General features: G+C 56.6%; 1 protein-coding gene across 5 annotated transcripts in view; it reads left to right on the top strand.

The window, feature by feature from the left end:
• Window positions 1-7,474: 7,474 nt before the first annotated feature.
• Window positions 7,475-27,859, top strand: part of SLC38A10 (solute carrier family 38 member 10) — a 39,122-nt gene continuing 18,737 nt past the window's right edge. For all 5 annotated transcript variants that reach the window (XM_027567598.2, XM_027567596.2, XM_027567594.2 and 2 more), the window contains exons 1-10: window positions 7,475-7,868; window positions 11,068-11,185; window positions 16,054-16,099; window positions 16,837-16,930; window positions 17,173-17,316; window positions 18,413-18,537; window positions 21,351-21,453; window positions 22,275-22,457; window positions 24,879-24,990; window positions 26,014-26,120. In XM_027567598.2, coding sequence (XP_027423399.1) covers window positions 7,770-7,868; window positions 11,068-11,185; window positions 16,054-16,099; window positions 16,837-16,930; window positions 17,173-17,316; window positions 18,413-18,537; window positions 21,351-21,453; window positions 22,275-22,457; window positions 24,879-24,990; window positions 26,014-26,120 — 1,131 coding nt within the window. In that variant the 5' untranslated portion in view covers window positions 7,475-7,769. The remainder of the gene's footprint in view (window positions 7,869-11,067; window positions 11,186-16,053; window positions 16,100-16,836; window positions 16,931-17,172; window positions 17,317-18,412; window positions 18,538-21,350; window positions 21,454-22,274; window positions 22,458-24,878; window positions 24,991-26,013; window positions 26,121-27,859) is intronic.

Below are 27,859 nucleotides of genomic sequence, written 5' to 3'. Positions count from 1 at the left end.
GTGAGGAAGGAGGGGGAGGGTAAAAAGGACTACTGAGAAGCCTTCCTGAAGTCTGCTCAACCGCTCAGCTAACACTGCTTAGGTCTTAGTGACGGGGGCACACCTGGCCGCAAAGGGACAAGGGGAAGAGTAATCTCTTAGCTGGGTGCCTGCTGTCAACAGTGACGGAGGGAAAAGGGCAGTGTGGGTGCAGGTCAGGGGCCACTCCGAGGAGCACTCAGCCCAGAGCCAGCTCCCAGTGGGCACTGGCAATGCCATGAGGATGAATGACCCGGGCCAGGTGGCATGCCCGATGGACAGGGCCTCTGGAGAGGAACAGCACGGCGCATCGCTCAGAGGAGAGGGAGGGAAACTGAGAGCAGGGCTGCGGGTTTGTCTCAAAAGCTGCCTAGGCTTCCAGACATCCCGGGAGGGGACGCTGGGTGCCCACATTGCTGGGTGGCTCCTACCACGTGGACCCTCTGGTCTGATCGGCCATTCCACCAGTGAGAAAACTGAGGCCCCGGGAGAAGGCATGACCTGCCCAGGGTCCCTTCCTCCCTCCCAACCCTCTGCCGAGCCCTGGGTCTTCCCACAGGACCCAGGGTCCCACCACCACTGAACGCCAGAGTCAGACAGAAGTCCCGACTCCAGCAGCAATATCGTTCCCACTCTCGGGGCTCAAAAAGGAATGAGAAAGTTTTGGGGGGACCTTCATTTCTGCCTTCCAACAGCTGGGAGGGAAGGGTCCTGCTTCTGCAGTGCACCGGTGTTGAGAAGCATAGTGGGGAGCAAGGCAGGTGGGACCCCAGCCCCTCCTGCTCTGTCCCGACCAGGTCTGTTCCTTTGTGCTCCCCCTCCCCCATGCCAAGACGCTGGGGACATCGTGGAACGATGGCCTCGGACCTCCAAGCAGTCTCGAGGGGCTGCCTCCTCACACTCGTCCCCAGGGCTGAGCTCCGAGCTCCACCAGTCCCTGTAACCTCCCCACCCACCTCCGCTGGAGCAGATGCTGTGCAGCGTAGACCGGAAAGCTCTAAGAACATGGGAGGGAGGCCACCATTGTTGCGGTGGACGCCCTGGCACCCTCTAGTTCTAGAATTTGCTCCAGGAGAAGAGAGCCCTGCGAGGCCCTTCCCCTGGGCAAAAGGGCATTGGGGCCTCTGATCCCAGGACCTGGGGTGCTTTTGCATGAGGGGAGCCTGGCAGGAACCCCATGCATCCACGGGACCTGTGCCCGCTGAGCTGGCTGATGCTACAGAGAAGCGCAGAGGGCAGGAGAGGTTGGAGAAAGCTGGGGTCCTGCCAAGGGTCTACCTGAGGGCAGCACAGAGCCTGGGCTCCAGGATCAGAGTGGCCTTCTCGCGGGGCAGGTGGGAAGGGACGGAGGTCAGGGCCGAGGGCAAGCCGGCGAGGGGTCCCTGGTGGGCTCCTCACCTTCTTCACCTGCAGGCACCTGCTGGAATTAGGGCAGGTTTCTCCTCCGCACACGCTTTTCGTCAGGCGAACCCCCAGGGTTCTCCCAGTCGAGTGCAGCCAATTAGGTGGTGCTGTGAACTGGCCCGCAGGAGTATGCAGCTGGCTTGGGCAGCCAGGGGCAGGGAGGAGAGATGGCCGGGGGCGGGGGAGGGCAGAGCAGGGGAGGCGGCGGCAGCAGGGCCTGAAACCCGGGAGAGTCCCGAGTGGGCAGCAGGCCACCATCCTGGGGCTGCCGTAGCGAAGTTCCATAAACTGGGGGCTTCCAACCACAGAGCTCCGTTATCTCCTGGGTCTGGAAACAGAAGTCTGAGCTCAAGGTGTTGGCATTCAGTTCCTCTAGAGGGAGAAGGTGGTCCTTGTCTCCCAGAGCTGACGTTGCCGGTGGCCCTTGGCTTGCAGGTGAATCACTCCAATCTCTGCCCATCTTCACAGGTGTGCTCTCTGTGTGTCCAAATTGCCACCTTTTTTTTTTTTTTTTTTACCAGTCACTGGATTAGGGCTCACCATACTCATCTTAAGCAATTATATCTGCAAGGATCCTATTTCCAAGTAAGGGCCTATTCCAAGGTACTGGGGCTAGGATTGCACATAAGAATTTGGGGGGCTGCAACCCAGCCCATAACCCACTGGAGACCGCACAGGCCATGGCTCTGCAGACCACCATGTCTGACTTGCTTGTGGAAAACACCCCTTGGCCGTCCCCCACCCAGCACCCTGGGGTAGTATTCCCAGCAAAGCCCCCGGGGAGGGCATCGGGGACAGGCTATGAGGAGATGGGGGTGCACGTCTCCAGCGAGAGGCCTCTGGATGCAGGGGCGACCAGTGTCTCAGACCCCAGGCAGACCCCCACCCCTGGCTCTCCCAGGCCCACTCAGCCCAGGGGGCCAGAGCAGCTCTCTGGTCCTCCTCTCCCGGGAGCCCAGCCTGCTCAGCGCAGCCTGGGCCTCGGCCCCCTCCCAGAACCTGAGCCACCAGTGGGTGACCATAGTCTGAGAGCTCTGGAAAAAACCCTTGGGTAACAGTTTCTGGACCTGGGGACAAAGACAGACCCCCAAAGCTGGGCCACCCAGCCCCATGCACCCAGCCCCATCTGAGCTCTGGGTATCTCCAACCTGGGGACCCTGACAGAAGTGGGCATGTGTTCACCCTGGGGCCAGCCTGGGTCTCCCTCAAATCATGGGCCTCCCCTCCCAAAGGGGCCAGGGAAATCCTTGGAGGAGAGTATATGGGGAAGCACCCAGAGCAAATACCCAGGACTGGTGGAGGGGACCACATTCGATCTGCTGCTCAAACCTCGTCAAGGTCCAGTCGGCTCCAGCCCTGCCCCCACCCAGGAAACCAAGACCAAAGCCAAGTGTGTGTGCTGGGGGGTTGCATCTCAAGACTCCATGTGCCGTTGGTCATTCTGTATGGCTGCTGCCCCTGGGATGTGGTCCTGGCCGTGCCTGGCTGTTGGAGGGTGTTGGTGGATTCCAGGGGTGACCCATCGGGGGGATACTCTACTCCTGTCTGCTGGGGGCCTGTTGTCAGTTTTATGGCTGTGGGGCTGTATAAGCAGTGGGGGCAGGGACAGAGCCACCAGGCCCGGGCTTCCCCCATCCTTCCACTGGGCAGCCCTCTGGATTTGGGGCAGCCTCAAGGCTCTGCCCTGATGCAGGCAGTCTGAAAGGGGGGAGCCCCCGAGAGGGGAATGGAAACTGCAGCTTCTAGACAGTGCAGCCACTGGGCTGGAGTGAGTGTGGCAGCCCCCTGCAAGGCTCCCCAACACCCGCATAGCCCTGCCCCCGCCCCAGGGTCCCTGACGCCGATTTCCAAGGGGCCATCCTAGCTTCCCATCAGTCCTCCAGTTTGGAAGTTGGAGACAGATGAAAAAGCAGAGAATTGCCGCATAAAGACGCTCTCTGGGAGAGAAGGGGCCGGTCCCCGCCGGGACGTTCCGTGCCCCCTCACAGGGCAGCCCAGGATGGGGTCATTGGCTCCACTGTCCACTCACAAACACGGAGGACTGACCTGCTCCCTGGCCCAGCGTCTGCCTGCCGCCGGCTCTCCCAAAGCCCTTCCATGTGGACTGAACCCAGCTGGGCCCCTGCATTTCTTTGGTGAGGATCAAGGTTGGGGGAGCTGGAGGGGAAGGGGGGTAGAGAAACACCTCGGGCAAAGCAGCACCCCACTCCCCACCCCCCCAGCATGGGAGGAAAAGGATCCTCACCTCACCACAGGCAAGTGTCAGCACCCCTCTCTTTGAACATGGAGGTTGGCAGCCCCCAGAGTCAGGACCCACATTCAGCCTCCTCCTTCCCCAGACAGTGCCCACATCTCCAGAAACCTGTTGGAAAGTTGCTGCCCTTAGAGCTGCCACTTTAGTGGTGGGTGCCCCAGAGCAGGCTCAGAGAGGTTCATGAACGTGCCTGGGGTCACACAGCCTTTGTGTTCCAGAAGCCACAGGTGTCTCCCGTGGGACGTTGGCATCCCATCAGCCATGGTGATTAATCTCATGTGGGGCTAGTAAGTCTGGATGGGGTGTAGGGTCAAAAATAGCCACGGTGCTTCCTTTCTCCATACCTTCCTTTCCTTGAACTTACACTTCAGTCCTAAAAACTTTAGGTGGGGCAGGATGAGGTGAATGTCTGTGCCAGCAGGGACTGGGGGTTGGGGAGGCCACGCAGAACTGAAGTGGATGGGGCGGGGGTCCAGGTGGGGGTGGAGGCAGCCAAGGGTAGGGTACTGGAGCCCAAATGAGGTGGGAGAGCATCAGCCAGGACTTGCTAATGCAGAAAGGGGACTTCGAGGCCCTGGACCTCCAGGAGTGTTTGGGGGTCCTGCTGGTATACAGACAGGCTTAGGCAGACGTCCGGATGTGAGTGTGTGGCACATACACGCCAGTCTCCTATAGCTCTGTCCGCTGAGGTGCCCAGGAGCTGTGGCATCCCATGGCTGTGAGCACACCAGGGCTCAGATCTTGGCTTCTACTACCATTTTCCACTGGAAGGAACCAGGGCTCCTGCGAGAAATGACTGATGGCAGCAAAAGGACAAGATGAGCCAGGGACATCTTACTGAGCAAGAAAGCAAAAAAGTGCTCAGGTAATGATGGGGACACACCAAAGGACACAGAAGCCAGCTGAGGGGGCTCTCACGGTACAGATCTGGGATAACGAAAGCGTCGGAAAAACCAGTGATAGTCATGGACTGTACCCCACTGAATAAAATAGGAAACCATGAGTCTGCACTGATATAGATAAATTGATAAATTGGAAGTTTGATAGGGATCAGGATGTTTAGTTTCAAATTACCAGCCTCCAAACCACTCCTTAATTACAAAGGAGAAAGAGATAACTTTACAGTGGAGAAGCCTATCTCATCAAGCCATCAAAGAGAATGTCATCCATAACTGGACAAAGCAAAGTCTTGCAGGACCTGATGGGAGTCAATGAAAACATGACATCACTTCTATGATATTCCTGCCAAAGAAACATAAATCTCAAAATGAGTGTCGTGGGTAGAATAATGCCCTCCCCAAAGATGGGCACCTCTTAATCCCTGGAACCTGAAACCTTGAGATGGAAAGATTATCCTGGGTTATCCAATGAGCTCAATCTAATCCCATTTCCTTAAAATTGGAAAACTCCCTGGCTGGGTCAGAGACCGCACTGTGAGAGGGAGCTGACCCCTTCCCCCACTGCTGGCTCTGAAAGCGGAGGATGGCCCTCAGCTTACAGCTGGCAAGGAAAGGGGTTTTGGTCCTACCGCCCTAAGGAGGGGAATTCGGCCAGCTACTGAAGGAGCAGGAAATGGATTCTCCCCTCCGGCTTCCAGAAAGGAGGTGGTCTGCCCACACCTAGACTTCAGTTGGGAGATGCATACTGGACTTCTGTCCTACAGAACTGTAAGATAAGGGATTTCTGTCAGGTAAACTGGTAACTTTACAGTGATTTGTTACAACAGCAGTGAAAAACTAATACAGTGAGGAGACATCAGACAAACCCAGATTGAGGGACACAGGTTTAGTTATCAAGCACAAAGGAAGAATTCCTTAAAATTCATAAGAACAAAGATAAACAGCTATTTAGAAAAATGGGTAAAAATGAACAGGCATTCAATAAAAGAAATGAATGGATGATAAAATTTGAGTAGGTGATTAACTTTATTTGTAATTAAGGAGGACAAAGTAAAACCACAAAGAGATTTCATTTTATTCACCAGATTGGCCACACTGATGATACCAAATGAGGGTGACAGTTTAGAGTAGGAGACCACAGTGTACAGCCCTCAGGCCAAACTGGGCGAGCCATATGCGGTAAACCTCTAAAGAGAAGTAATGGAGTGATAACATCGGGTAGTGATGATCCCAGGACAGCGGTGAAGAGGACAGGAAGGTGGGTGTGTGGAGGGACCAAAGGGTATATCTAAGTTTGTTAATATTCTGTCTTAGAACTGAATGGTGGAGTCATGAGTATTCATTATTCTCTGTTAAAACATACCTTCAAGCTTCATATCCTATCGTAAAAATTAAAAAGTTTACAGAATGGGGGTGCCTGGGTGGCTCAGTTGGTTAAGCGACTGCCCTCGGCTCAGGTCATGATCCCAGGGTCCCGGGATCGAGTCCCGCATCGGGCTCCCTGCTCGGCGGGGAGTCTGCTTCTCCCTCTGACCCTCACCCCTCTCATTCTCTCTCTCTCTCTCAAAAAATAAATAAAATTAAAAATAAAGGTTACAAATGTATGTATGATTTATATAAAGATGAATGAATGGCATGTACTATTTTGGCTTTGAATTAAGTACTTTTTTTTTAAGATTTTATTTATTTGACAGAGAGAGACACAGAGAAGAGAGGGAACACAGGCAGGGGGAGTGGGTGAGGGAGAAGCAGGCTTCCCGCGGAGCAGGGAGCCCGATGCGGGGTCCGATCCCAGGACCCCGGGATCATGACCTGAGCCTAAGGCAGACGACCAACGACTGAGCCACCCAGGCGCCCCTGAATTAAGTACTCTTTACTTGGTATTCCCTCTTCTCCCCCTGGTGCCTGGGGGTGCAACAGAGCCTTCCATACCTAGTGGCTGCTATGGGTGGAGCTGAGGAATCAGCTTCTGTTCTAAGACATAAGGTCCTCCGTGTGTCCACAAACGTGGTCGCCCCTATAGCCTCTCCCAACAGCCTTAAATTCTTCCTGTGCAGGTCCACCCTGCTTGGAATTACCTGCCTCGTCCTGAGAAGGCCCTTCCTTCCCAGCCCTCCTGTCACTGTGCATCCATTCAGCAGACACATAATGAGTAGCTGTCAGGTACCAGGAATTCACAGATATATCAGCGCCTTTCTCTGTTCTCTCCCCTCCCCAAACCCTTCCTCCTCCATTCCCATTTGTTCCTCGAGGCCCAGCCTAGAAGCCACCTCCTTCTTGAAGCCCTTCTAGATTTCTCTGGTCCTTTTGGTCTCTACCCCTCCTGTCCTCTCACAGCACTTCCTTTGCTTCTTTGATGTTGGAATGTTAGATCCTCTCTTCGTAAAACGTGGGTGCTAAGTCCTCCAAACAGGTTAAGTGTGCAGCTCCATTAAGCAAGCCCCGGTCCCGGTGCCCAGGGTACCGAGCACGCGCCCGCACATCCGTCCCAGAGTGTAATCGCCGAAAGTGAACCCTTCAAACCCTCTCTCCTACGAAAGGGGCCGCCCTGCCCTTTCTCTCCTGACCGCCACTGACCTGGGCCTCCAGCCCCTGCAAAGCGAGGCTCAAGAGACCAGATCCGCGGGAAAACCAGCCTGAAGCTCGGGACAGGTGCCGAACACCTTAGCCCGGCAGGCCCCGCCCACAGCCCCGCCCCGGCTCGGTCCCCGCCCCCGAAAGCCCGCACCCGTTTCCCATTGGTTTGCGATCCGCCGAGGCCCGCCCCGCCGGGCCACGCCGCATCCTTCCCCTAGCCCGCCGCGCACGACGCCCTCCCGCCCTTCCAGGCCCGCCTCTCATTGGTGCGTGCCCGAGGAGCCCGCCCCCGTGCCGTCACTTCCGGGCAGAGAAGCCCGCGGAAGGCGGAAGTGTGCGCTCAGAAGCGGTCGTGAAGACCGGCTGAGGTGTCCCTACCTGGCACCCGGCTGCTTTTCCGCGTCTGGGCGCGGGAACACGGAGGCGGCCAGGGACAGCGAGTGGGGGACGATGGCATGAGGCAGCCGCAGGGCCTGGCGGGGCCCGGAGGTTGACCGTCCCTGCCGCTTTCCCGCGAGGCCGCCTCTTCCAGGCAGTCGCCCGTCCCTCTCAGCGTCTCGCGTCCTCCGTGGTCCCAGCGCCTCGGACCCGGGCTCCCGGCCCCTAGACCCCGCGCTATGACCGCGGCCGCCGCCTCCAACTGGGGGCTGATCACGAACATAGTGAACAGCATAGTAGGGGTCAGTGTGCTCACCATGCCCTTCTGCTTCAAACAGGTGAGTCCAGCGGCACAGGGCTCGCCCCACGGCCGGGCCGGGAGGCACCAGGGCCGGGGGGAGGCGGCTGGGCGGGGTCTGCGGCCGGAATCAGACGAGATTCCGCCCGTGAGAAGCCCGCGGTGTGGGAGCCGGCGGCACCTGTCGGCTTTGGCCTGAGGGTTCGCGCGGTTAGTGATTTCAGGTCGAGGTTCGGAGGTGCGAAGTGACCGTCGGGTTCCGTGTTCTTTCTCCTTATTACTATTATTATTATTATTTTAATTTTAAGTAATCTTTAGGCCCAACGTGGGGCTCGAACTCACGACCCTGACATCTGGGGTCGACTTTACGGGGCTGAGCCGGCCAGGCACCCCCTCTTTGCTCTTTTTAAAAACTCTGACCCGACTGTACTTGCCTTCGGAGTACTCAGGTCCAGCCCTGCGGGCCTTGGGACTAGGTTGGGGTGTTGGTTCCAGGGTGCTCCCACAATTTGCCAGATTGTGGGTTTCACCATATGTAAATGTTACCTCGGCTGAAAAAAATCTGAAATGTATTTTAAAAATGGGTGTCATGCCAACATTAGAGGCCACATGGAAAAAAGCCACCCTTTGTGCGGCGTGGACCCATTTGGCTTCTGTTTAATCTGCAAATAAATGGGTGTTTGGTGATTTTCAAAAGGGAGGTTGGTGAGATTATCAAATTGGGCAGCTTCTTTCCTAAAAATGAACTCCCGGGCCTCACGTGTGCCAGGCCTGGAGTTGCTGCTCCCCCTTCGCACTGGAGAGGGCTGCTTGTGGGGGAGGAGGGGTGCCAGCCAAGGGAGGGGCAGGTGGGGCTGGGCAGGTGGCTGCAGGGCGCAAGGACCAGTCTTAGGGGATGAAACCAAATAGGGAGAAAAATGGAAATAAAATGGGCATTTTGAAACTGAAAGTGGGCACCCGTAGTTTAATTTTAGATTGACAAACACTTTGCCTTTTCATACTTAGCATCTTTGGGATAAAAATAGCACAAAAATTTTTTTTTTAAATCTGGAGATTATTAATCCCCCACCTGGAGCCCACCAGCCTGCATTGCTTCCAGCTTCCCATAGGGGTTATTGATGGCTGTGCTGGCAAAAACGTGTGGGCAGGAGGACAGGGACTCCGGCTGCTCTAGAGCCCCGGGGGCAGCATCTGTGACTTAGCTCTGTGAATCCCGGCGTGCACGGCCACTCGCAGGCATTTCTGGAAGGACTACGTGTCCCAGGGTGCACTGCGACTTGCCTGGCCCGGAACTGCCTCCTGGGGCATGTGTGTGGTTGGGCCTCTGTAGGTCCAAGGCTGCCACCCTCCACGTGGGTCTGTAAAGTGCCACGCAGCAGGGCTCTGGTGGGACTCCTGGGAAGTACGCTTTTGGGCCCAGGTGATTCAGCTGTGCACAGATTTGTGTCTGCCGAGTGGTGGGCACAAGGCCCCTGCCAGACTACGCCCAGGAAGAGCTCACACTTAGTGGTGGAGGCCTGCGTGCAAGCACAGGACCGTAAGGGGTCCCCCCTGTCCTGAGGGCCTAGCAGAGCGGGAGCAACCTCTCATCTGGACACAGCATCTTCTCCCTAGGGAGCCCTTGGCTGGAGCACTGAGGGAGGCCAGGGGGCAATTTGAGGATTTGTGTTGTTGGTGTTGGACAGCCACGTCATTTAAAAAAATTCTTGGTTTTGTGTTTTCTTCTGTTTGTTTGATTTTAGTAACTTGGGTACTTTTCAAAAAAATTAACACTTCACTGAAGTATAACATGCATACAGAGAAGTGTCCTTTTGGGTGTATTCACGGCGAATTTTCAAAAAGTGAACAAACACATGGAACTAGCTCCCAAATTAAGGAACAGGGCACAGCCAGCACCCCCCGTCCCTGCTGCCGGGCCCGCCGTCCCACCTCTAGCACCCTAGGTCGGTGGTACCTGGGTGGTCACTTTGCGAAAGTAGAAGCACACTCTTATGTGCCTTCTCATGTCTGCCTAGTGTTCCCGTCTGAGGCTGTCCAGCGGTTTATTGCTTTGCCTTTGCTAGGCATTCACGGCGTTTCCTACCCGGGGCTCTGCGAACACCTGTGCACGGGCTCTGACGCTGTGTGTGGGTTTCTCTGGGGTGTTTCTTGGAGCAGAGCAGCTGGATTGCACACACCTCCAGTAGAGGACACTTGTTTCTTCGGCTTTTATTTTTTTGCCTGCAAATATGTTTAATGCACTTAGATTACACAGAGGTAGAGGGAGCAAGAGGGAAACGACATCTAAGTGAGTCCTCCAAGAATTCTTACAAAAGTCCCGGGCTGGCGGCAGCCTCTAGGAACCAAGGCACCATTGACGTTAGAAACGAACATAAAATTTTATAAAAGTCTGCTGATTGCAGCATTCAGGTACTTGTACAAAAGGAGGGCTCTCTCTGCCGGCTCCTGATTTGTGACAGGGACCCAGGTACCTCACCTGGCACGGGGACCTGGAAGCCAGAGAAGAAAGACAGCTGGATTAAAAACACACAGTCAAGGGAGTTCTCTATTGGTCCTGCCCCACGGGGGCACCAACGTTCGGTTTTTTCACTGCTCTCACCACAATCTCAAAACCCAGTCCCGAGACCCTGTGCTTATTTTTAAAAATGCTCTAGCCTTTTAGACTCTCCCCGAGACTTCCTAGTCCCTGCCCTGAAACTGTTTCTTCAGCTTTTAGATCACGGATAAACTCGCTATAAACTCCGGCAGACAAGTGTCTGTGGGTGAACACGTGTCCATTTCTTCTAGGTGAATAGCGAGGAGTGTAATTGCTGGGTCAGATGGTGTCTATTTAACTCACAAGAAAGGTGTAAATGTCATTTTTAATCTCTTCCCACCAGAATGTGTTCACCACTCATAGCTGTTGATCCCAGTGGCTAGAAGGGGATATGTTGGGGGGTGCATGCAGAGAGCTGGGGAGGCCGGTTGTTGGCAGCGCCCAGCTGTTAAGACTCGGAGGGGCCACGAAGGAAGCAGCGTCCCTGGCACTTTTTCAGGGTCACAAAGCATGTGGTTACCACATGCCGGGAATTGGTCCCTTTCGGTGCTGGGAATTGTCACCCGTAGGCAGGGAAGTGAGGCAGAGCCGGGGCCTGGCACCTGCAAGAGTCAGGGGAGGTGGGAGAGGGTGCTCAGGAGCCACGTGTGTGAGGCAACAACACTGGCTCATTTTATTGTCTCTTTTTCTTCCAACCCTCCAGTGTGGAATTGTCCTGGGGGCTCTGCTGTTGGTTTTCTGCTCTTGGATGACGCACCAGTCGTGCATGTTCCTGGTGAAATCGGCCAGCCTGAGCAAACGGAGAACCTACGCAGGCCTGGGTGAGGACATCGGCGCTCAGCATGGCGGCTGGGCATCCCCAAGCCCTTTCTTGGGAAGTGCAGCGTTCGAGATCTGGGCGCTGGGGCCTTGCTCCTGTATTTATTTACTTTCCTTCCACTTTATGCTTAAAGAGTTCCTTGAACAGCAGGTTTTCTTCCTTATTTTAAAATTTAATGCTGTTTTTAAAAACCGTTCCTGGAGACACACGCTTCACTAAGGAGCTGACACTTAATTCTCCTGTTTCCCGTCTATGCAAATACCTGTGGAGAGAGCCTCCCCGTCCAAATTCAGGCGGGACCAGTGGCCCTCAGCGCCCCCTATGCACTTGCTCCCCAGCCCCCAGAGCCTTCCTTCAGAGCTGCCTGCCGGGGGGCTGCGGCACTTCTCTGCTTTGAATTATGTTGGGGGGGGGAGAAGGCTGTCGGGCCCGGGCCGGTGGCCGGGATTCAGTCCCCTGTCTCTCTAGCGCTGCTGTTTCCTGATGCTCTGGGTTGTAATTTCATTTCCTTTAGGTCTTTCTTCCTTTGATTTGGGCCAAGGGTGCGGAGGCTGTGCTTTCTGCTTCCTTTTGGTTTGGACTGGTTTCTGGGGCACTTGGCTCTGAGGGCAGGGCCCTGACTTTCCCGCCGCCCTCAGGCTGCTGTGCTCTGCATTCTGTGCTGGCGAGATTTGGCCTGGGGGCTCTCAGGAGCTGGGCAGAATCCCTGGGCTTCTGATGAAAGCTGCACCCCCCCCCCCGCCCCCGCCCACCAGTGTGTGGCCGGGGTGCCGGGTCTGCTCTCCCTCTCACAGCGGAGAGGAAGTGGTGTGCAGATTCCAAGGGGCCAAACAAAATAAAAACATCTGCAAGGTCCACGCGTGGGCTTTTGGCAGCGCCACCTCTGGTTCCCTTCCAGTTCGTCTGCTTTGCATTGGCACCGAGATCCTAGCATCTGTTCTGACCTCAGAGCTGAAGGAGTGCCTCCTTCTCTCCTTCCCGATGAGAATGGTGCTGTCAGGCTCTTGCTGTTGCTGGAGTCACTTGAGGCAGTGACAGTTACAGGTAAACGAGCCATGCCGACATGACCTCATGCGGCTCAGGATGCAGTGTGCTTCCCGGTGCCCCTTCCTCCGCCTGTAGGCCTGTGGCCTTCGGGGTGATCTTTTCCTCCCCCCCCCCCGAGGGTCAACATATGGCGGGGTTCCCGTAGCAGACGTCCCACAAAGTGCTTGGCTCTGCTCTGACAGAGGACAGGTGACCCTACACCAGAGAGGTTGGTGGCTTTTGACAGCGGTCTGAGTATTCTTAGAAAGTCCCTAAGAAGGCAAACTGGTTTGGCTGGATGTGAGAGACTGCAGGGAAGGCAGACGGTGGACACCCTTGTGCGGGGCTGCCTGGGGCTCCTGCCTTTAGCTGCTCGTGGTGAGTGTAGCCTGGCGCTCGAAGCAAAAAAGATCCCAAACCGCCAGTGGTCTTCAGTTGTGCCTTTGGTCCTAAACGAGATGGCTCAGTTCTGTGAGCTCCCACAGACCCCGTGGCCCCGTCTGCGGTGTCAGCTGCCCTGGGTCTAGCCTCAGAAACAGGGAGACCCCACCGCTTGGAAAGGAGTCCTAGACGGGAAGAGAGGAGATTTTCTCTTGGACCCTGTGGGTCAGCGGCCTTCCTGCTCCTGGGCAGACTTACTGAAAGGGTCTTTCTCCTCATCCTCTGCCTTCTCCTGGGCGAGAAACCCCACAAGAGCTTGCACCACAGCTGGAGAGGGTGGCCTGAGGAGGCCTCGCCGCATCCCGGTGCCCTGGGGTCCGGGATAGACAGCCTTTGTTGGCAGAGCCCCGGGCCCCAACATGCATCGTCTGCGGGATCCGTGGCCATCGGGCAGCGTTGGGGGCAGGGACGTGGCCAGATGGCCTTCGGGCAGACCTGGCGACCGCAGGGGCTGGAGTGGCAGACGCAGCTCACCCAAGTGGGCTCCACGGCAGGGGTGGGGGGTGGGGGGTGGGTTCACGGAGGGGGTCTGCCACGCCCCGATGTGAGTGAGACTTTGCTGCGGTTCCTGAGTTTGGTGAGCCCCTGGCGGCCATCCCCGTGCCGCCCCCTCCGCTGTGAGTGGCGCGCGGGCGTCTGCTGCGGGGTGAGCTCTGCCAGCCGAATCACGGGGCTGGTGCCATGTCTGTGGACGGAGTTTCTGTGTTTTTGTGGTGTTCTGGTGGCTGCTCTTGGGCCACGTTGGTGAATTTCATCCACTTCTTACCTGACACTCCCTCGCCCTGTGTATCCTGCTTTGTGTAGACTTTTTTTTTTTTTTTTTAGATTTTATTTATTTATTTGAGAAAGAGAGTGAGAGAGATTACTAGCAGGGGGAGCGGCAGAGGGAGAGGCAGACTCCATGCCGAGCAGGAAGCCCGATGCGGGGCTCCATCCCAGGACCCTGAGATCATGACCTGAGCCAAAGGCAGACGCTTCACCGACTGAGCCACCCAGGTGCCCTTGTGTCGACTTTCCTAACCTTGTTTTCAGAAGATAGGCATGCCAGCCAGGCAGCCTCCCCCAGTGGTCTTAGTCCCCTGGGGCCACCCCAAGGCCCAGACCTCACTGTGCTGAGTGTGGCCTCTGAGCTCTCAGTTGTGAGCACTAGATGCTTCTGGCACTGAGTCTGTGGTCCTGGGGTCCTGGTCAGCCTGCTGCCCACTCCTGGGCCTGGGGTTGGGCCTGCTGAGGGCCTGTCCAGCCAGTTTTCTCCCTGCTGGTCTTCAGATGTGTGACCCACGTGCGTGGATATGTGGCTTGGGCGTGAGGGCTGTAAAGGCAACCTTTCTGATGCCTGGGGGTCTCTACACCCTCATTTATCCAACAAATGTTTATTGTCCTCTGTGCCCGTGGCACTGGGGAATCAAATGCAGTCCAAGGCCTGGCTCTGGGGACGGCTGGGTTGAGGTCACCCTCCTCGCTTGAACAACACAGTTTGGTGTGCGTACCGCCTTCTCTGCCCTGCTGATGCTGGGCTTCGGTCAGGAGGAGGCTTTGGATAGCTGGTGGAGAGAGCGGGAGTGGGGCCGGGGTCCTGTACTGAACCAGGTGGTCTAGGAGTCAGCCCTGTGTCCACAGCAGCCTTGGAGCCACAAGCCAGGCAGTGACTCCCAGGAGGAGAAGCTGCTGCCTGGCCTCCCAGGGAAGGACAGGGAGAGCCTCCCTCATGCCTGTCCTTGCTCTGCAAGGGAGCACCGGTTGGGCTGGGATGAGGCCACGTCTACCCTTAGTCCCCATGTGGCCCGGCCTGTTGGCCGCAGAGTGCCCGTCCCAGAGAGTGGCATGCTTGCTCAGAACCCCTTTCACCCCTTTTGCAGACACCTGCTGGCCTGTTGGGGCTGGTCCATCACTGTGGTTCCTCCCCTGAGGGACAGTCCTGGGCCCCCTCTGCCCTTCCAGTGCCGTGCCAGGTGGGAGGCTAAGGGCAGGGTGCTGCTGGGCATTTCTGTTTGAGACTCGGGGTTGGAGGTTGCTGAGGGATCTGCACTTGAAGTGGAGGGTGGGGGAGCCCAGGTAAAGACAGGGGTGAGTGGGGAGGCCAGAAACTGGAACAGCCCTGTTGGGATGTCGTTCTGGGTGTCTGGGTGAAGAGTGCCCCCTCCCACCTTGGTTCCCTGACTAGCTAGAGTACCGTCTGTTGCCTCGCTGTCCAGGATGCAGGTGTGTTCTGGAATTTTTGCTGGCAGTTGCTCTGAGCATTTGGGATGCGCCGTGGCTATTCACCTTCCTCACAGAGAAGGGACAGCCAGGAACGGAGCCACGTCTGTGGGGCACTGAATTATGTGTCCTGTCTAGAGGCGTGCTTCCTAGCAGCTGTCCTTGGGAGCCTCGGAGCGCCTCCCTTGGGTGACAGCAGGCCTTGGGCTGCTGCCTGCTGACTGGAGTCCTTAGTTTGTGAAGGTCTCAGCTTGGCCTTGAGTCTGTGGCCAGGAGTCAGAAAGCCAGGGAGGCCGGCATGACCCTCAAGGCAGGGGCCTGGGCTGCTGACCGGCCTTCTGCCCATTCACGGCCTCTGTCCTCTGTGTGCTGTGCCAAGCTCCCTTGCATTTGGCAACGCTGTACCTCTTCCTAAGTCATTGAGAAGTGACGAGTATTGTTTGGACTCATTCACACCAACTGGCTGCATGTTTCCTGCTCTGCAAGTCTCCTCAGAACAGGAAGCTGGGCTGGGCTGTCACACGCACCCCTTTCTGGTCGCTCCTGGGAGATGGGAACTTCCCTAGAGGGTGGGGGCATGCAGGGCTCCTGAGGCCACGGTTAGGTCCTGGGAGGGGCCTTGCCAAGCCAGCTCTTAATCTCTCCTCTGCTCAGAGCAGTTCTGCTGTCAGGAAGGAAGGACAGACAGCTCCATCCCACTGTAGGACACACTGTTGTCTACCTTGAGGGGGGCAGGCCTGGGACCTCTTGTCCCTCCCCCCAGAGTGCCCCACTAGAAAGGATTCTCTAAGTTTTCCTCTGGAATCACAGAGGGTGAACCTAAAGCTCTTAGCCAAGTCCCTTTGGCGCGGGCCATGGAAACGTGGAACTGTCCGTGCCCTGCCCCGGCCCGGGTGCGCCTCCTCCACGGCTGCACGTGGGAGACTGCCCCTTCACGGGGACAGGTCTCCTTTGTTGTTTTTAATGAAAAAAAAAATCAACTGCCTGTGGCTTTCTCGCCTTTTTGTTCGTTTTTCTGTGGTTTCCATTTGTTGATGGTAGACCTGGAAAAAGCATGGGACCAGAACCTTAAAATGCTCTCCTTACACCCTTGAAATGCTGGACCAGCAGGTTTTTGTCAAATGGCCCTTCCCAGCCCCCTGCGGTGTCTTTGCTCGCGCTCGTCATGCCGTCGGACTGACTGCCGGTTCTCTTTTGCACTAGCGCTGCACGCCTACGGGAACGTCGGGAAGATGCTGGTGGAGACCAGGTACGTGGTGGCGCTTTGCCGGCTTCACCCCCTCGGTCCTGAGGAGAAGCCTGAGGGCCGTTTCACGCTGAGCCACACGTCTCGGATGTGGACTGCTTTACAAGGTGGTACTTTTCTCACGTGTCACTTACTGAATAGTTGAAGGTTCAATTTATCGTTACCCTTAAAATGATTCATGTCGAGGGCGAAAGTCCCATATAAGTCTTACTAAGGAAGTTGTGAAAATGGGGACCTCGGGGAGCTCAGCCCTGCTCCCGAAACCCGTGTGCCCCCAGCCCCCCCCACAGTCACCTTGAGGCAGCATGAAACTGGAAATGTCCTGTCTTTCTCCCTTTCGAGTAGAGTTTTATGGGATGAAAAAGTTGCTGGGAAATTGCACTTTTAGGCTTGTAAATTAGGGAATCGTGAATGCCGAAGAGCAGCCCTCTGAAAGGAGTTGATCGTTCTTTTAACTTGTGTAGCATCACAGTACGGTTTGGTAGCCCTGGAAAGGTCGCACACAGCCTCCTGTGCAGAGAAAAGCTTAGTCATTCAGCGTTTGTTCCGCGTAAAAGAGCGAAGTGCACCGGGCACAGCTCAGGCCTGCAGGCCAGAGTTCTCGGGGCATCGCATCTCACCGGGCCAGCCTCAGGCGGTCACGAGCCAGCTGTGTTGGTGGGGACGGGTCTCGGCGAGGGGCTGAGTTGGTGGACTTCTGCTAGGATGGGGCCCTTTCAACCCGACCTCGTTCTCTGCAGCATGATCGGGCTGATGCTGGGGACCTGCATGGCCTTCTACGTTGTGATTGGTGACTTGGGGTCCAACTTCTTTGCTCGGCTCTTTGGGTTTCAGGTGAGAACATGCTTGGGACCCGGTGCATTGGTGTGGTTGCGGTTGCTCCTGGGGCAGCTTCCTGTGACGCTCCTGCAGGGCTGCATCTCAGCCCCGTGGGGACCGGGGGACAGGGTGAGACCAGCCACCTGAGGTCGGTTAGAAGAAGCTTCTGGATGCTGTGGGGTTAGTTCCAAGCCTGCGGGTTGGAAACTGGGGATCCACAGGGGTGATGCCTGCCCAGCATACTCGGCTCCCCCCAGGTGATCGGCACCTTCCGTGTGTTCCTGCTCTTTGCGGTGTCCCTGTGCATCGTGCTCCCGCTCAGCCTGCAGAGGAACATGATGGCCTCCATCCAGTCCTTCAGCGCCATGGCCCTCATGTTCTACACCGTGTTCATGTTTGTGGTGAGTGCTGGGGTTTCCTGGGGGTGACGGGAAGGTGCTTAAAAGCCTGGGGAAATGTTAGAGTCATCCTTGTGAGCCCTGGTGGGGCACGTGGGCCACCTGAACCTGGGCCATCAGGGCAGCAAGGGTGCCAGGGCAGGGGGTGCGGCCAGTTCCCCAGGAAACAAAGTGTAGATGCTCCTTGTTTTACAGAAAGACATTTCATGTGTAGTTTGTGATCAGGAGTCATGGCGCCAGCATTTGGTCACAAGGGGTCAAGTTGTTTTCTAGAGGAACATTCATAGCCAGCCAGTTCTCGGGGGCCGGTATGGAATGCATGCTCAGAACGCTCATTTCCTACTGAGTGCCTGGAGGCCTCTGAGTGGGAGCCTCTGGGGCCTGAGCCCAGGGCCTGCCCGTTGACAGCGAGGGTCAGACCCGCTCGCTCCTGAGTGAACGCAGTGAAAATCTTTGCCATAGCTTTTCCTTAGAAAGCTGAGCACTGGGTGGCCATTCCCAGCATCCCCCAGTTGTGAGGGCTGCCCAGTGATGGTTACACTACTCTCCAGACAGCCCTGTCCTCTGGGGGTTTGTCTTTTAGTGTGTGTGTGTGGGGGGGGGGGGGGCCCTGGCTGCCTCAGTCGGTGGAGTGTGCAACTCTTGATCTCAGGGTCTTGAGTTCGAGCCCCATGTTGGGCGCAGAGCCTACTTAAAAAAAAGAAGAAAGTGTCCAGATGGGCCTGGGAAGGGCCTGCCAAGTTTGTGGGGACCGTCCCGTCACCTGAGGCAACTGAGGTGGGCATGGCGGGCGGGCCTCACTCTGTCCCGTCTGCTGTGTGCATTCAGGGCATGGGCAGCTGCCTTGAGTGCCAGGAAGGCCCTGCAGCAGGAACTCCTGCCGGCTGTGTGTGTCCAGCTCGCGGCACAGCACAGGGCAGCAAACTGGGGGTGCGGGGCCCCCGGCCGGCGGCACCAGGTCTTACCTACAGGGGAGCATGCGGCCGAGCTGCGGGGAGCACGGCCCCAGCAGCGTCAGGAGCCCGCCCGGCCGGGCCTGGGGTCCCGCGTCTGCCTCGTGTGCTGATCTGCACCGAGCTCATCCCTTACCCTCCTGCAGATCGTGCTCTCGTCCCTCAAACACGGCCTGTTCAGTGGGCAGTGGCTGCAGCGGGTCAGCTATGTGCGCTGGGAGGGCGTCTTCCGCTGCATCCCCATCTTTGGCATGTCCTTCGCCTGCCAGTCGTAAGTACTGTCTGCTCCCCAGGGGCCCGAGGCGTGGGAGTGTGCCCCGGGGGGGGGGGGGTCGATGCAGGGAGGTGGGCGTTGTCTGTTCTCTGTAATTGGTGATGCAGGCCACCAACGTGTACTGTCTCATTGTATTGTGACTTGTTCCCCCTCCAAGTCGAGGGAGAGAGCTGTGTGTATTTTTATCGAGAGAGAACTCGACTTTATTCCCGAGACGTGCTGCCGGCAGTACTGGGGACAGTGCCCAGTTCGCCCCCCCCAAGAAGAGTTGGCTGTGGGGAACACAGAACAGCCCCAAACCATCTGATTCACACAGTCCCAAGCATTTTGCCAGAATTGAGCTGTTCGTGTGAGAATATTTAAAAGGAAATTGCACAAACATTGACTTCCGACTGCCGCCAGGGCGTCTTCAGAGGGGTGTGCGCGTGCGCGAGTGTGTTTTCTCTCTGGCACGCGGAGCTCTGTGAATGCAGAGCAGGCTATTTCCATAATTCCAGCAGCATTACCTTCGCCACCGAATGACAGGAGCCAGTGATTCATGCCCGGTCGGAACAGTAACCTGCTCAAAAGAGAGGCGTAAATCCGGCATGGACGGGAAAAGACCATCAGTGCACAGGGGGGCTGGCAGAGCCGGCCCCCCCATAGCTCCAGTGGGCATGTATTGTGCCAATCGTAAACTAATGTGGCAGATAAAATTTGCTCGTGCTGCTGTGTTTACACCCACATGCAAGATCCAAGTCGTCATTTCCCACTTACTGTCTCTCTTGGCAGCTCGGTTTCCACCAGAACACGCTCTACTCTTGCTGTTTAATGTCCCCTTTATAATTGGTGACAGAAGTTACATTCTTTTACCTTGTTACCAGTTGTCCTTTTTGTCTGTGAGTTTGCTTTTTAAAAAATAAACCTGTGGTTGGGCTTTTTGGTGGTGACCACAGAGTAGCCAGCCCACCTCTGTTGGGTTTGGTTCTTAGGCCAAATGATAGGTTCCAGAAGGGCTGTGAGCCCACAGCTTGTTCTTCTGCTCAAAGAGAGCGTCGGCCCTATGGATAACGCCCACGTTCTCCCCAGTGAGTGGCTGGCAAGGGGGTCCGCGGAGCTTGGGGTGACCCGTTTGCTGACCTCCCCACCCGTAAAAACATTTGCATTTGCCAAGGGCAGAGACAGCTCTCCCCTCCCACTGTGTCTCTGCCCCAGAGTGCGTGAGAGACAGGGGCTTGCCTGGTGACCGCCAGACCACCAGGCCCTGGCTGCGTGACTGGTATCCTTTCTGTAGCGATGGGCCAGGCCTCTGCTTTGCTTTTGCTGTCTGGCCCTTCCTGATCTTACTTCCTAGTAAACGAGTACTTGGTGGTGCAGAACCACTAGGCCCTGTGGCGCAGAGAAGCAGCCCGGAGAGTGCTGAGCACAGAGGAGCCTGGTCCACACGGAGGCCCGGGTTTGTGCATTGGGGCTGCACATGGAAGGCTCCATCTGACTCGGGTAAAATGAGTCATGGAGGCTTCTTGGCAAGGTGGGTGGTCTGGGAACGCTCTGCGGAGTGCCGAGGTGGGTCGTCGTGGACGTCTGTGGCTCCCAGCAGCGGGTTCCCGGGGCACACGCTTAGAGGGGGGCCACCGCCTTGGGCTTTCTGCACTTGTTCACGTCCCCGCGCTGGGCACAACCCCTCCCCACAGCACCTGCAGCTCCTGCTGTGTGCTGGGGGCCAGGGGAGGGAAGTCCCCACCTGGGGGTCTGACTCCGCTCCCCCAAGTTGGCACTCGCTGGCGTGGACCCTGTCCCAGCCCAAGGAGCTGCTTGGCATTGAGATGTTGGTACTGTTTCCCCTCCAGCCCCTCTGCCATCGGCTTGGGCTGCATGGGCAGGTGCTGCCTGGCGCCCTCCCGCCAGGCCGAGGGGAGGACAGCTATCCGGGGCGACCCCTGCCCTCTGTGGGTGCCCCCACGGGCCCGGGGGCCCGAGCTGGGGAGCACAGTTCCCACCAGTTCTGTTTGCTTTTCAGTGACGTCTCCTCTCCCTTTCTCGAAGGTGGTTTTGGGGCTTGGCTCCACTCATTGTTATGCTTGTCCATTTATTGGCAATGAGTTTCTGCACCCTGACGCCCCCCTGCCAGCTGGCATCCGGCATGCGTGACCGCTGGCCATGGCTCCCTCTCCCTCAGCCTCTGGGACGCCACAGCACACAGGAGGGAGAGTGGCCGCCTCTCTGGGCACCCCCGAGTGTAGCTTCCCTTCCCGGGTCTGCACACAGACCTCCCTGCCCACCCCCCTGGCCCTCCCCACTGCTCCCCTCAGGGACTGTCTGTTGTCTGCAGAGAGCCCGCTGGCCGTGTCCCGCCCACCAGCCGGCAGCACTGTGCTGCTGGCCCTGGGCCGCGCGTGGGACAGAAGCTGCTCTCTGTCCCTGTGGGCTCCGATCGGCAGCACTGAGGCGAGGGCAGGTGGCCCGGCCCTGCTTATGTTTGTTTAACTTTCTGTTCTTTTGACGGCGATGCTCTCTCTGAACCGCTTCCTGCCTCCCCTGTAAACACGTGCTGCTTCAGTGCAGTGGTCCCACTCCTGCTTCTGCGGGACAAATGGCCTTTCATTCGGTGGCACTTCTGAAATGTTTACAGAGAGCTTGTTGGAGGGGTGCTCTGGCTGCACTCTGCCATCCAAACCTCGGCTGCGGCCCTGAGTTACCGTGGCAGTGGGTGTGGTTGGAAGGAAGGTGCTGGAGACTCAGCTGGGGACCGGGGACCTGGGAATGAGGGAGGGCAGAGGATGTGTCTTTCTCTGGAATCTGCTTGGCGAAGTCACTCGTTTTATACACAGCCAGGTTCTGCCCACCTACGACAGTCTGGATGAACCGTCGGTGAAAACCATGAGCTCCATATTCGCCTGTTCCCTCAACGTGGTCACTGCCTTCTATGTCACGGTAGGCGCCCTTTCACACCGCCGCCTCCTCTCCCGTGTCAGGAACGGGCTTGGCTCTCGGCCCCGGGCAGGTTTGCCCACTGCTCCTTTCCCACCCGGGGACTGGTGGCCATGGGGCAGACCTGCCCCTCCGTACCACTCCCATCCCGGGGCCGTGCAGGCACCTCAGCATGGGCTGCTCCCATGTCACACTGGCTGGGAGTCTCTTCTCACTTCTCCGAGACCTCTGCTCATCTGCTGTGGAAAGGGGCACGTCTGTTTACAGAAACTGGGGAGTATAAAATAGTGGAGGAAGAAAATAATCTTTGATTCTGGCCCACAGTGCAGTTACAGTTAACATTTTGGTATTTTTCTTCTGGTTCTCATGTTTCCATTTGTTCTGTTTTTCTACACTGCAAGTAAAATGAGCAGTGCACTGAGATTCTAGCTTGTTTCCCCGAGCTCTGCGGCATCCACGTTCTTGTTAGTTTCTACAGATGGTCCACGCACTGTGTTGTCCATGTGGTGGGGCCGTCCACCGTGAGCACGGTTTTCCCCGCGGTCCCTGGGTTTGGATGTTGCCCCACAGGAAGATCGGCCGCTCTGCGGGGCTCACAGGGCATCCTGAGACTTCCTTTCCACGCGGTAGCTCACTGCCCTGGTGCCTGTTGTCTGCACGGGAAGTGTACTGGACCCTCCCTGACGGCGGAGCCTTCCGTCTGTGGACGTGCGGTTTGCGGGCCAGCAGTCCCGCGGGCAGCATGGTCTTGCTCAGGCTGCTTGTGGGGTGGCCTGTGGGCTGTCTCCCGGACCGTGCGCCCCCCCGCTGTCGCCCTGCCGCAGGTCGGCTGCTTTGGCTATGTGAGCTTCACCGAGGCCACCGCAGGCAACGTGCTGATGCACTTTCCCTCCAACCTGGTGACGGAGATGATGCGAGTGGGCTTCATGATGTCAGTGGCCGTGGGCTTCCCCATGATGATCCTGCCGTGTCGACAGGCCTTGAACACGCTGCTTTTCGAGCAGCAGGTAAGATTCTTAAGGCCCTTCAGGCAACACTTCACTGGGAAAATGTTACTTTGCTGATCTTAATTATGTCTTCTTCTGTTGCCTTGTGCTAGTTCTTTAGTTTTCTGGGCTGTGGCAGGGGGAGCTTTTCCTAGTTAAAAATGGAAGAGCTTCAGTTAAAGTGAAGTCTTTTAATAGGGATTTTTTTTTTTAAAAACCAACTTTGGAGAAAAGAGATGGTGCCAGAACACACAGGGGTCTGTCCACACAGTAGGTGTGAAGCCGTGCCCAGTGTCCGAGCAGGTCAGGCCCCTGTCCCGACTCCCTAGCCCCTGGGTGTCACCCCCGAATCAGAGATGGAGCAGGAAACCCTGAGGGGTGAGGAGTGACGGGGAATGCAGAAGAGCTGGCTTCCTAGGCAGGCGCCGACCACAGTCAGGTCGGCAGATGAGCATGGGGGTCAGTGCGCTTTGCTTTTTATGTTTGTGTAACTGGACATTTTAAGAGTTTGACCAGAGACGCCATGACAGGCTGAATTCCGTTCACTTTCATGTGTGCGGTCATGGCCCGGCTTAGTCCTTAACGAGAAGTTTTCAAAGGTATGGGTTGGAACTAAAGGTTTCTCTTGGCTCTCTCACTTTTGCCAAGTTAAAAACAAAAGGTTCTTGTGTAATGGCTCGTGCCCCAAGATGTGGGGTGAACCCCTGCCTGTCTTAGGAGCCCACAGACAGACCTGCCCGCAGCTTTTCTCCATGATGGAGTCTTGTATCTCTGGCCGGAGGTCCGTGAGCGTGGTCTGCCGTGTCGGCCAGCACTCCTGGCGGCCACACACATTGAACATTTAGGCCACAGGGTGGGTGGCAGGGGGCGCCTGGGGGTCTCAGAACTCCAGGAGACAGTGAGTCCAGTAGCCAGACTGGGGAAGCCGGGCACCTGGGCCTTCAGAGCAGCTAGAACTAGCCTCACTGTCCATGTGGTCGGCGTGTGCTCAGAGCAGCTTCCCGCCGGTCTTGCCACCAGAGACGGCACCTCATGGCGGAGGCAGAGCCCTGAAGGACCGGCCGTCCTCCCCCCTCCGGTTTGACCCCTCATCCCCCATTCCGTCGGCTGGGCAAGCCCCTGGGCGCCAAACGTGGCCTGATTTAGCACTTTGTCCCTTGGGGGCAGCGGTGGGGGCAGCTCCCTGGCCCGCCTCAGCACTGTGAGCCGTGGGCTTCCGTCGTTCCCGCTTTGATGCCGATGTGTAGTGTACGAACAGCATTTGTGTTGCTGTATGTAATACATTTTTATCATTTAAGAAACAAAGTCCACAGTGGCATCAGAGGCGATGTCAAATCAGGAAAGAAAAGTCACCTACATCCCTCCGTCCTCCCGCGGATGACGTGGCGTTTCTGTGCCTCTCTTTGGAGTCCTTTCAGTGAGGGTCCTCCTGTCTTCGCCGGGTGTCTCCATGGAAACCCGTGGCACCTCTGCGCTCCTGCTCTTCCAGCTTTTGTGGGATGCTCTGCTTGTTGTGGGTCCTTCACGCTTGACCTCTCACGGCTAGCTCTCTCTTGACCTTCACACGTAGAGCTCCCCCTTCTCCCTCTCCTCTTGGAGTATTGGGTAGATTTCTAGGCATGAGTCCTGGGGTCAAAAGGGGTAGCCCTAACACCCCTCCTTGCCGGGCCGGTGCAAGTTGTCATTCTAAGGTCAATCAAAAATTGGGGCTGCAGCCCCGTCAGTCCATCCTAAGAAAGCCACCTGCATAAAGGGCTATTGTGGAAATGGGGTGATTTGAAATTCTAGTTATGGAAGGTTCTGAGGCTCCCCTGGTGTGGTGTTTTCCCAGCTCAGGAATAGGAACCGTGGTCAGCCCTTCCTGTGTGCCCAGCACTGCTCTAGAAGCTTCACTCCTGCTACCTGACCGGAAGGTGCTTCTGGTGCATGGGCCTTGGAGGAGGAATAACTTTGGGTTTGGTTATGCTACGTCGTGCCCTCTTCCCTTCTTCTCTGAAGCACCTGGAAATGAGGACTGACCACACACGGGTGTGCGTGGGAGCGTGTGCCCCCGGGGGGTTCTGCTGCACTCGGAAACCATGAGCCTGGCTCTGTGGAGCTGGGTTTGGCTTCTGGTGGTCCTGTTTTTAATCTCTCTCATGCATTGCTTTGATGGAAAATGGAAGGACTTGCTGCTTACATTTCAAAACAAAGTTGTAAAATTTACGTTCCATGCCTGATGCTAGGAGCAATCCCTTCCCGGCGTTTTGCTGGGTTGGGTTATGGGTTGGGTTACGGCTTCACATGAACGCTGCTCAGCCAAGTCGTACTGTGTCTGGAGTCACCTACCGGACTCCCACGCACACCCACCTGGGGCACCGGCAGAGCCCTTTAGGGGCATTCTTGCTAGAGAGCAGAGAGGAAATCAGTCATTTCAAAACCTTTTTGTTTTCTTTCACCCAGCAAAAAGATGGGACCTTTGCTGCTGGAGGCTACATGCCCCCTCTGCGGTTTAAAGCACTTACCCTCTCAGTCGTGTTCGGAACCATGGTGGGCGGAGTCATGATCCCCAACGGTAAGTGGGAGGGCTGCTCTGGGGACTGGTTTCCCGCCGGGCCTGTCCCCCATCCTTGCTGTGATGTGGAGGGACCCTGGGGCTGTCACTGCCTGGAGTCTCCGTGTTCAGCCAAGACGCTCAGAGTCTCACATCGCCCTCTCTAGTCTCCTAAAAGAAGATCTAGAGACTCTCTTCGAATCTTTCCTCCCCGCCCCGGGAAAGGCATGGGACAGTGTAGCAGCCTCAAGGAGCCACAAGCATGTGGAAACCTGAGCAGGTGACCCCCAGGGTTGACGCCCGGGTGGGGTGCCAGCCTGATGGGTGAAATCAGTGGTGATACTGTTTGTTGACCCCTGAGTTTGATGATGCGTCACCAAGGGAGGGGAAGGGCCTGAGCGAGATTCTTGTTGTCAGACGCTTCCTCCCAGACACACGGAGCTTACGTTATCACATACTGAGTGGAGCATATGTGTGCTCGCCCAGCGAACCAGCCAGGCACACACACGTGTCCTGGGACCCATCCTGCTCTGTCACTCGCCGAGTGCGGTGGAGAGGGTGGTGATTTAAGATGAGCCGCCATCTGAGAAGCCCCCACTGGATGCCAGATGCTCTGTGGGGAGCCAGTGCGGTGCTGTAGGCCTCTCTCGGTGCTGGGCCCCGCGGGAAGACACGTGCTCCTCCTGCCTCACCGAGGCTCACACCGTCAAGGGAGAGAGCCACGTTGCCTCCATTTCACTGGCCAGGAAACTGAGGTGCAGGGAGTAGGGAGCTTGCCTGAGACTCCTGGCTGGAAAGGTGCGGCCTCTGGTTCTCACGGGGCTGCTGATCCCACACTGTTCTCTGTCTGTGGTATCAGGATACCCTTCAGTTGCTTGTGGGCACAGAAGGCTGTGCCCCCGCTCCCGCTGGTGTTCTGGAGGTGTGTGTACATAGGCCTAGCAGCAGGGCTGGCTTGCCCGCCTTGTGCTTGCCGAAAGCCGTCATTCAGGCCCTTGCCGGAGCCCCTGGCGCTCACCCCCTCCTGTTGCTTCTCGTTCCCAGTGGAGACGATCCTGGGCCTCACGGGAGCGACGATGGGAAGTCTCATCTGCTTCATCTGCCCGGCTCTGATCTATAAGAAAATCCACAAGAACACCCTTTCCTCCCAGGTGAGCGCTGCTCATCCCTGCCCAGGATTGGTCTGGGATCATGTTCTCAGAGGAGAGTTCCTTAGTGTAAAAGGTACTTGGTTCTGAAGATCTGGGAGATGCAGGGCCAGGCCAGGCCACTACCACTGTATGTACAGAGGGTTCCCAGGGGCCCGGGGCTGTGTGTGTGTGTGTGTGTGTGTGTGTGTGTGAGTGAGACCAGCTTACTTCATCTGAGCGTCGAAGACTGAACCGCTTTTCCCCAAGTATGTGTTAGTACGGTGGCTGGATCATCCGTGTTCTGTGTGTGCGTGTGCGGCATGCCCTGTGCCCCTCCCCCGTTCCCATCCCCCACTGTCTCACTAGGGGGCTGTCTGGCGGGGTCCCCTCTGCCGTGCTCTGCTGTCACGGACAAAACTACGATGGTTCTCCGCGTATGCGAGTGTTGGGATGGATTTGAGAACGTGTCTGTAGGAAGCTTTCTGGAGAAGGAATCCCTGTGTCCAAGAGGATGAGCGTGTGTAGCCGGGGTGGCTTTCACCCACGGCCCACGCAGAGGTCAATGCTGTCACTTCCCAGACAAGCCCAGGCCTCTTTCCCCTTCAGCAGCCTGCAGGGACGTCAGGATCTTTCTGTGTGTTTATAAGCTACTGCATTTCTTTTTCTGTGAACTGTCCATGTGTTTTGCTCACCTTTTATGGGCTTACTGAGCTTTTTCCTTTTGGGATGTTTCGGTAACGGTTTCAGGAGTGCCGTACAGCGAGCATACAGCAAAGCACCTAATTCTCCATACAGTGTGATGACTGTTTGCCAAGTGAACCCAGCCACGGAGCCACCGTCCAGGGCAGGGTTAGAACATTCCAGCACCCAAAGCTTCCCCAGGCGTCTCACAGTCTTTCCCCTCCAAAGGTTACTGCTCCTCTGTCTTCTAAGGTTTGGGAATAGTTTTGCTTGTCCTTGGAGTTGGGATAAACAGAGTCTTAGGACACAACAGTGTTTGTGTGTGTCTGGCCTCCTTACTCGAGCGTCACGTCTGAGGTCAGCCATGTCGCCGTGGGGTGGGGCAGCCTGCCCATTCTCGCTGCTGCAGGACACTGCGCCGTCTCCCCGGAGCACACAGCGGGGCTCTCCACATGACTAATCTGTGATGTGTGTCCAGCGTGTGCGTGACTCACCGAGGCAGGGTTGTTGGGTCTTGGGGTTACGTCTGTCCAGCTTTAGGAGATTTTGCCAAGCTTTTTCCAGTTTTCCCAAAGTAGTCCTCCGGCACCACGTTAGAATTCTAGCTGCTTTAGCCTCTGCTGTCCTTCTCACGCATGCTGCCCTTCCGAGGGGTGTGCAGTGGTACTTCCTTGGGTTTTAGTTTGCGGTTCCCAGATGACTGTGATGTTGAGCACCTTTTCATGTGCTTGTCAGCCGTGTGAGTGCCTTCCTTTGTGAAAGTCTTTTATGTCTTGCCCCGTTTTACCTCCCGGGTTGTCTTCTTAAAGATTTGTGGAAGTTTTTAAGATTCTGGATCTAAATCTTTTTTCAGAAGTACAGATCAAAAATGTTTTCTTTCACTCTTGGCTATCTTTTCATGTTCTTCATGATACCTTTTCACCAACAGGTGTTCTTCATTTTATTTTATTTTTTTTAAGATTTATTTATTTTAGAGAGAGAGTGCATGCGAGCATGTGCAGTGGGGAGGGGCAGAGGGGGAGGGAGTGAGAATCTCAAGCAGACTCCACACTGAGCTTGGAGCCCGACCTGGGGCTCGA

The sequence above is a fragment of the Zalophus californianus genome, chromosome 16, assembly GCF_009762305.2.
Source record: "Zalophus californianus isolate mZalCal1 chromosome 16, mZalCal1.pri.v2, whole genome shotgun sequence".
Classification (NCBI taxonomy): Eukaryota; Metazoa; Chordata; class Mammalia; order Carnivora; family Otariidae; genus Zalophus; species Zalophus californianus.
The sequence above is the reverse complement of the archived record's forward strand: the minus strand, read 5'-3'. Positions and strand labels throughout refer to the sequence as shown.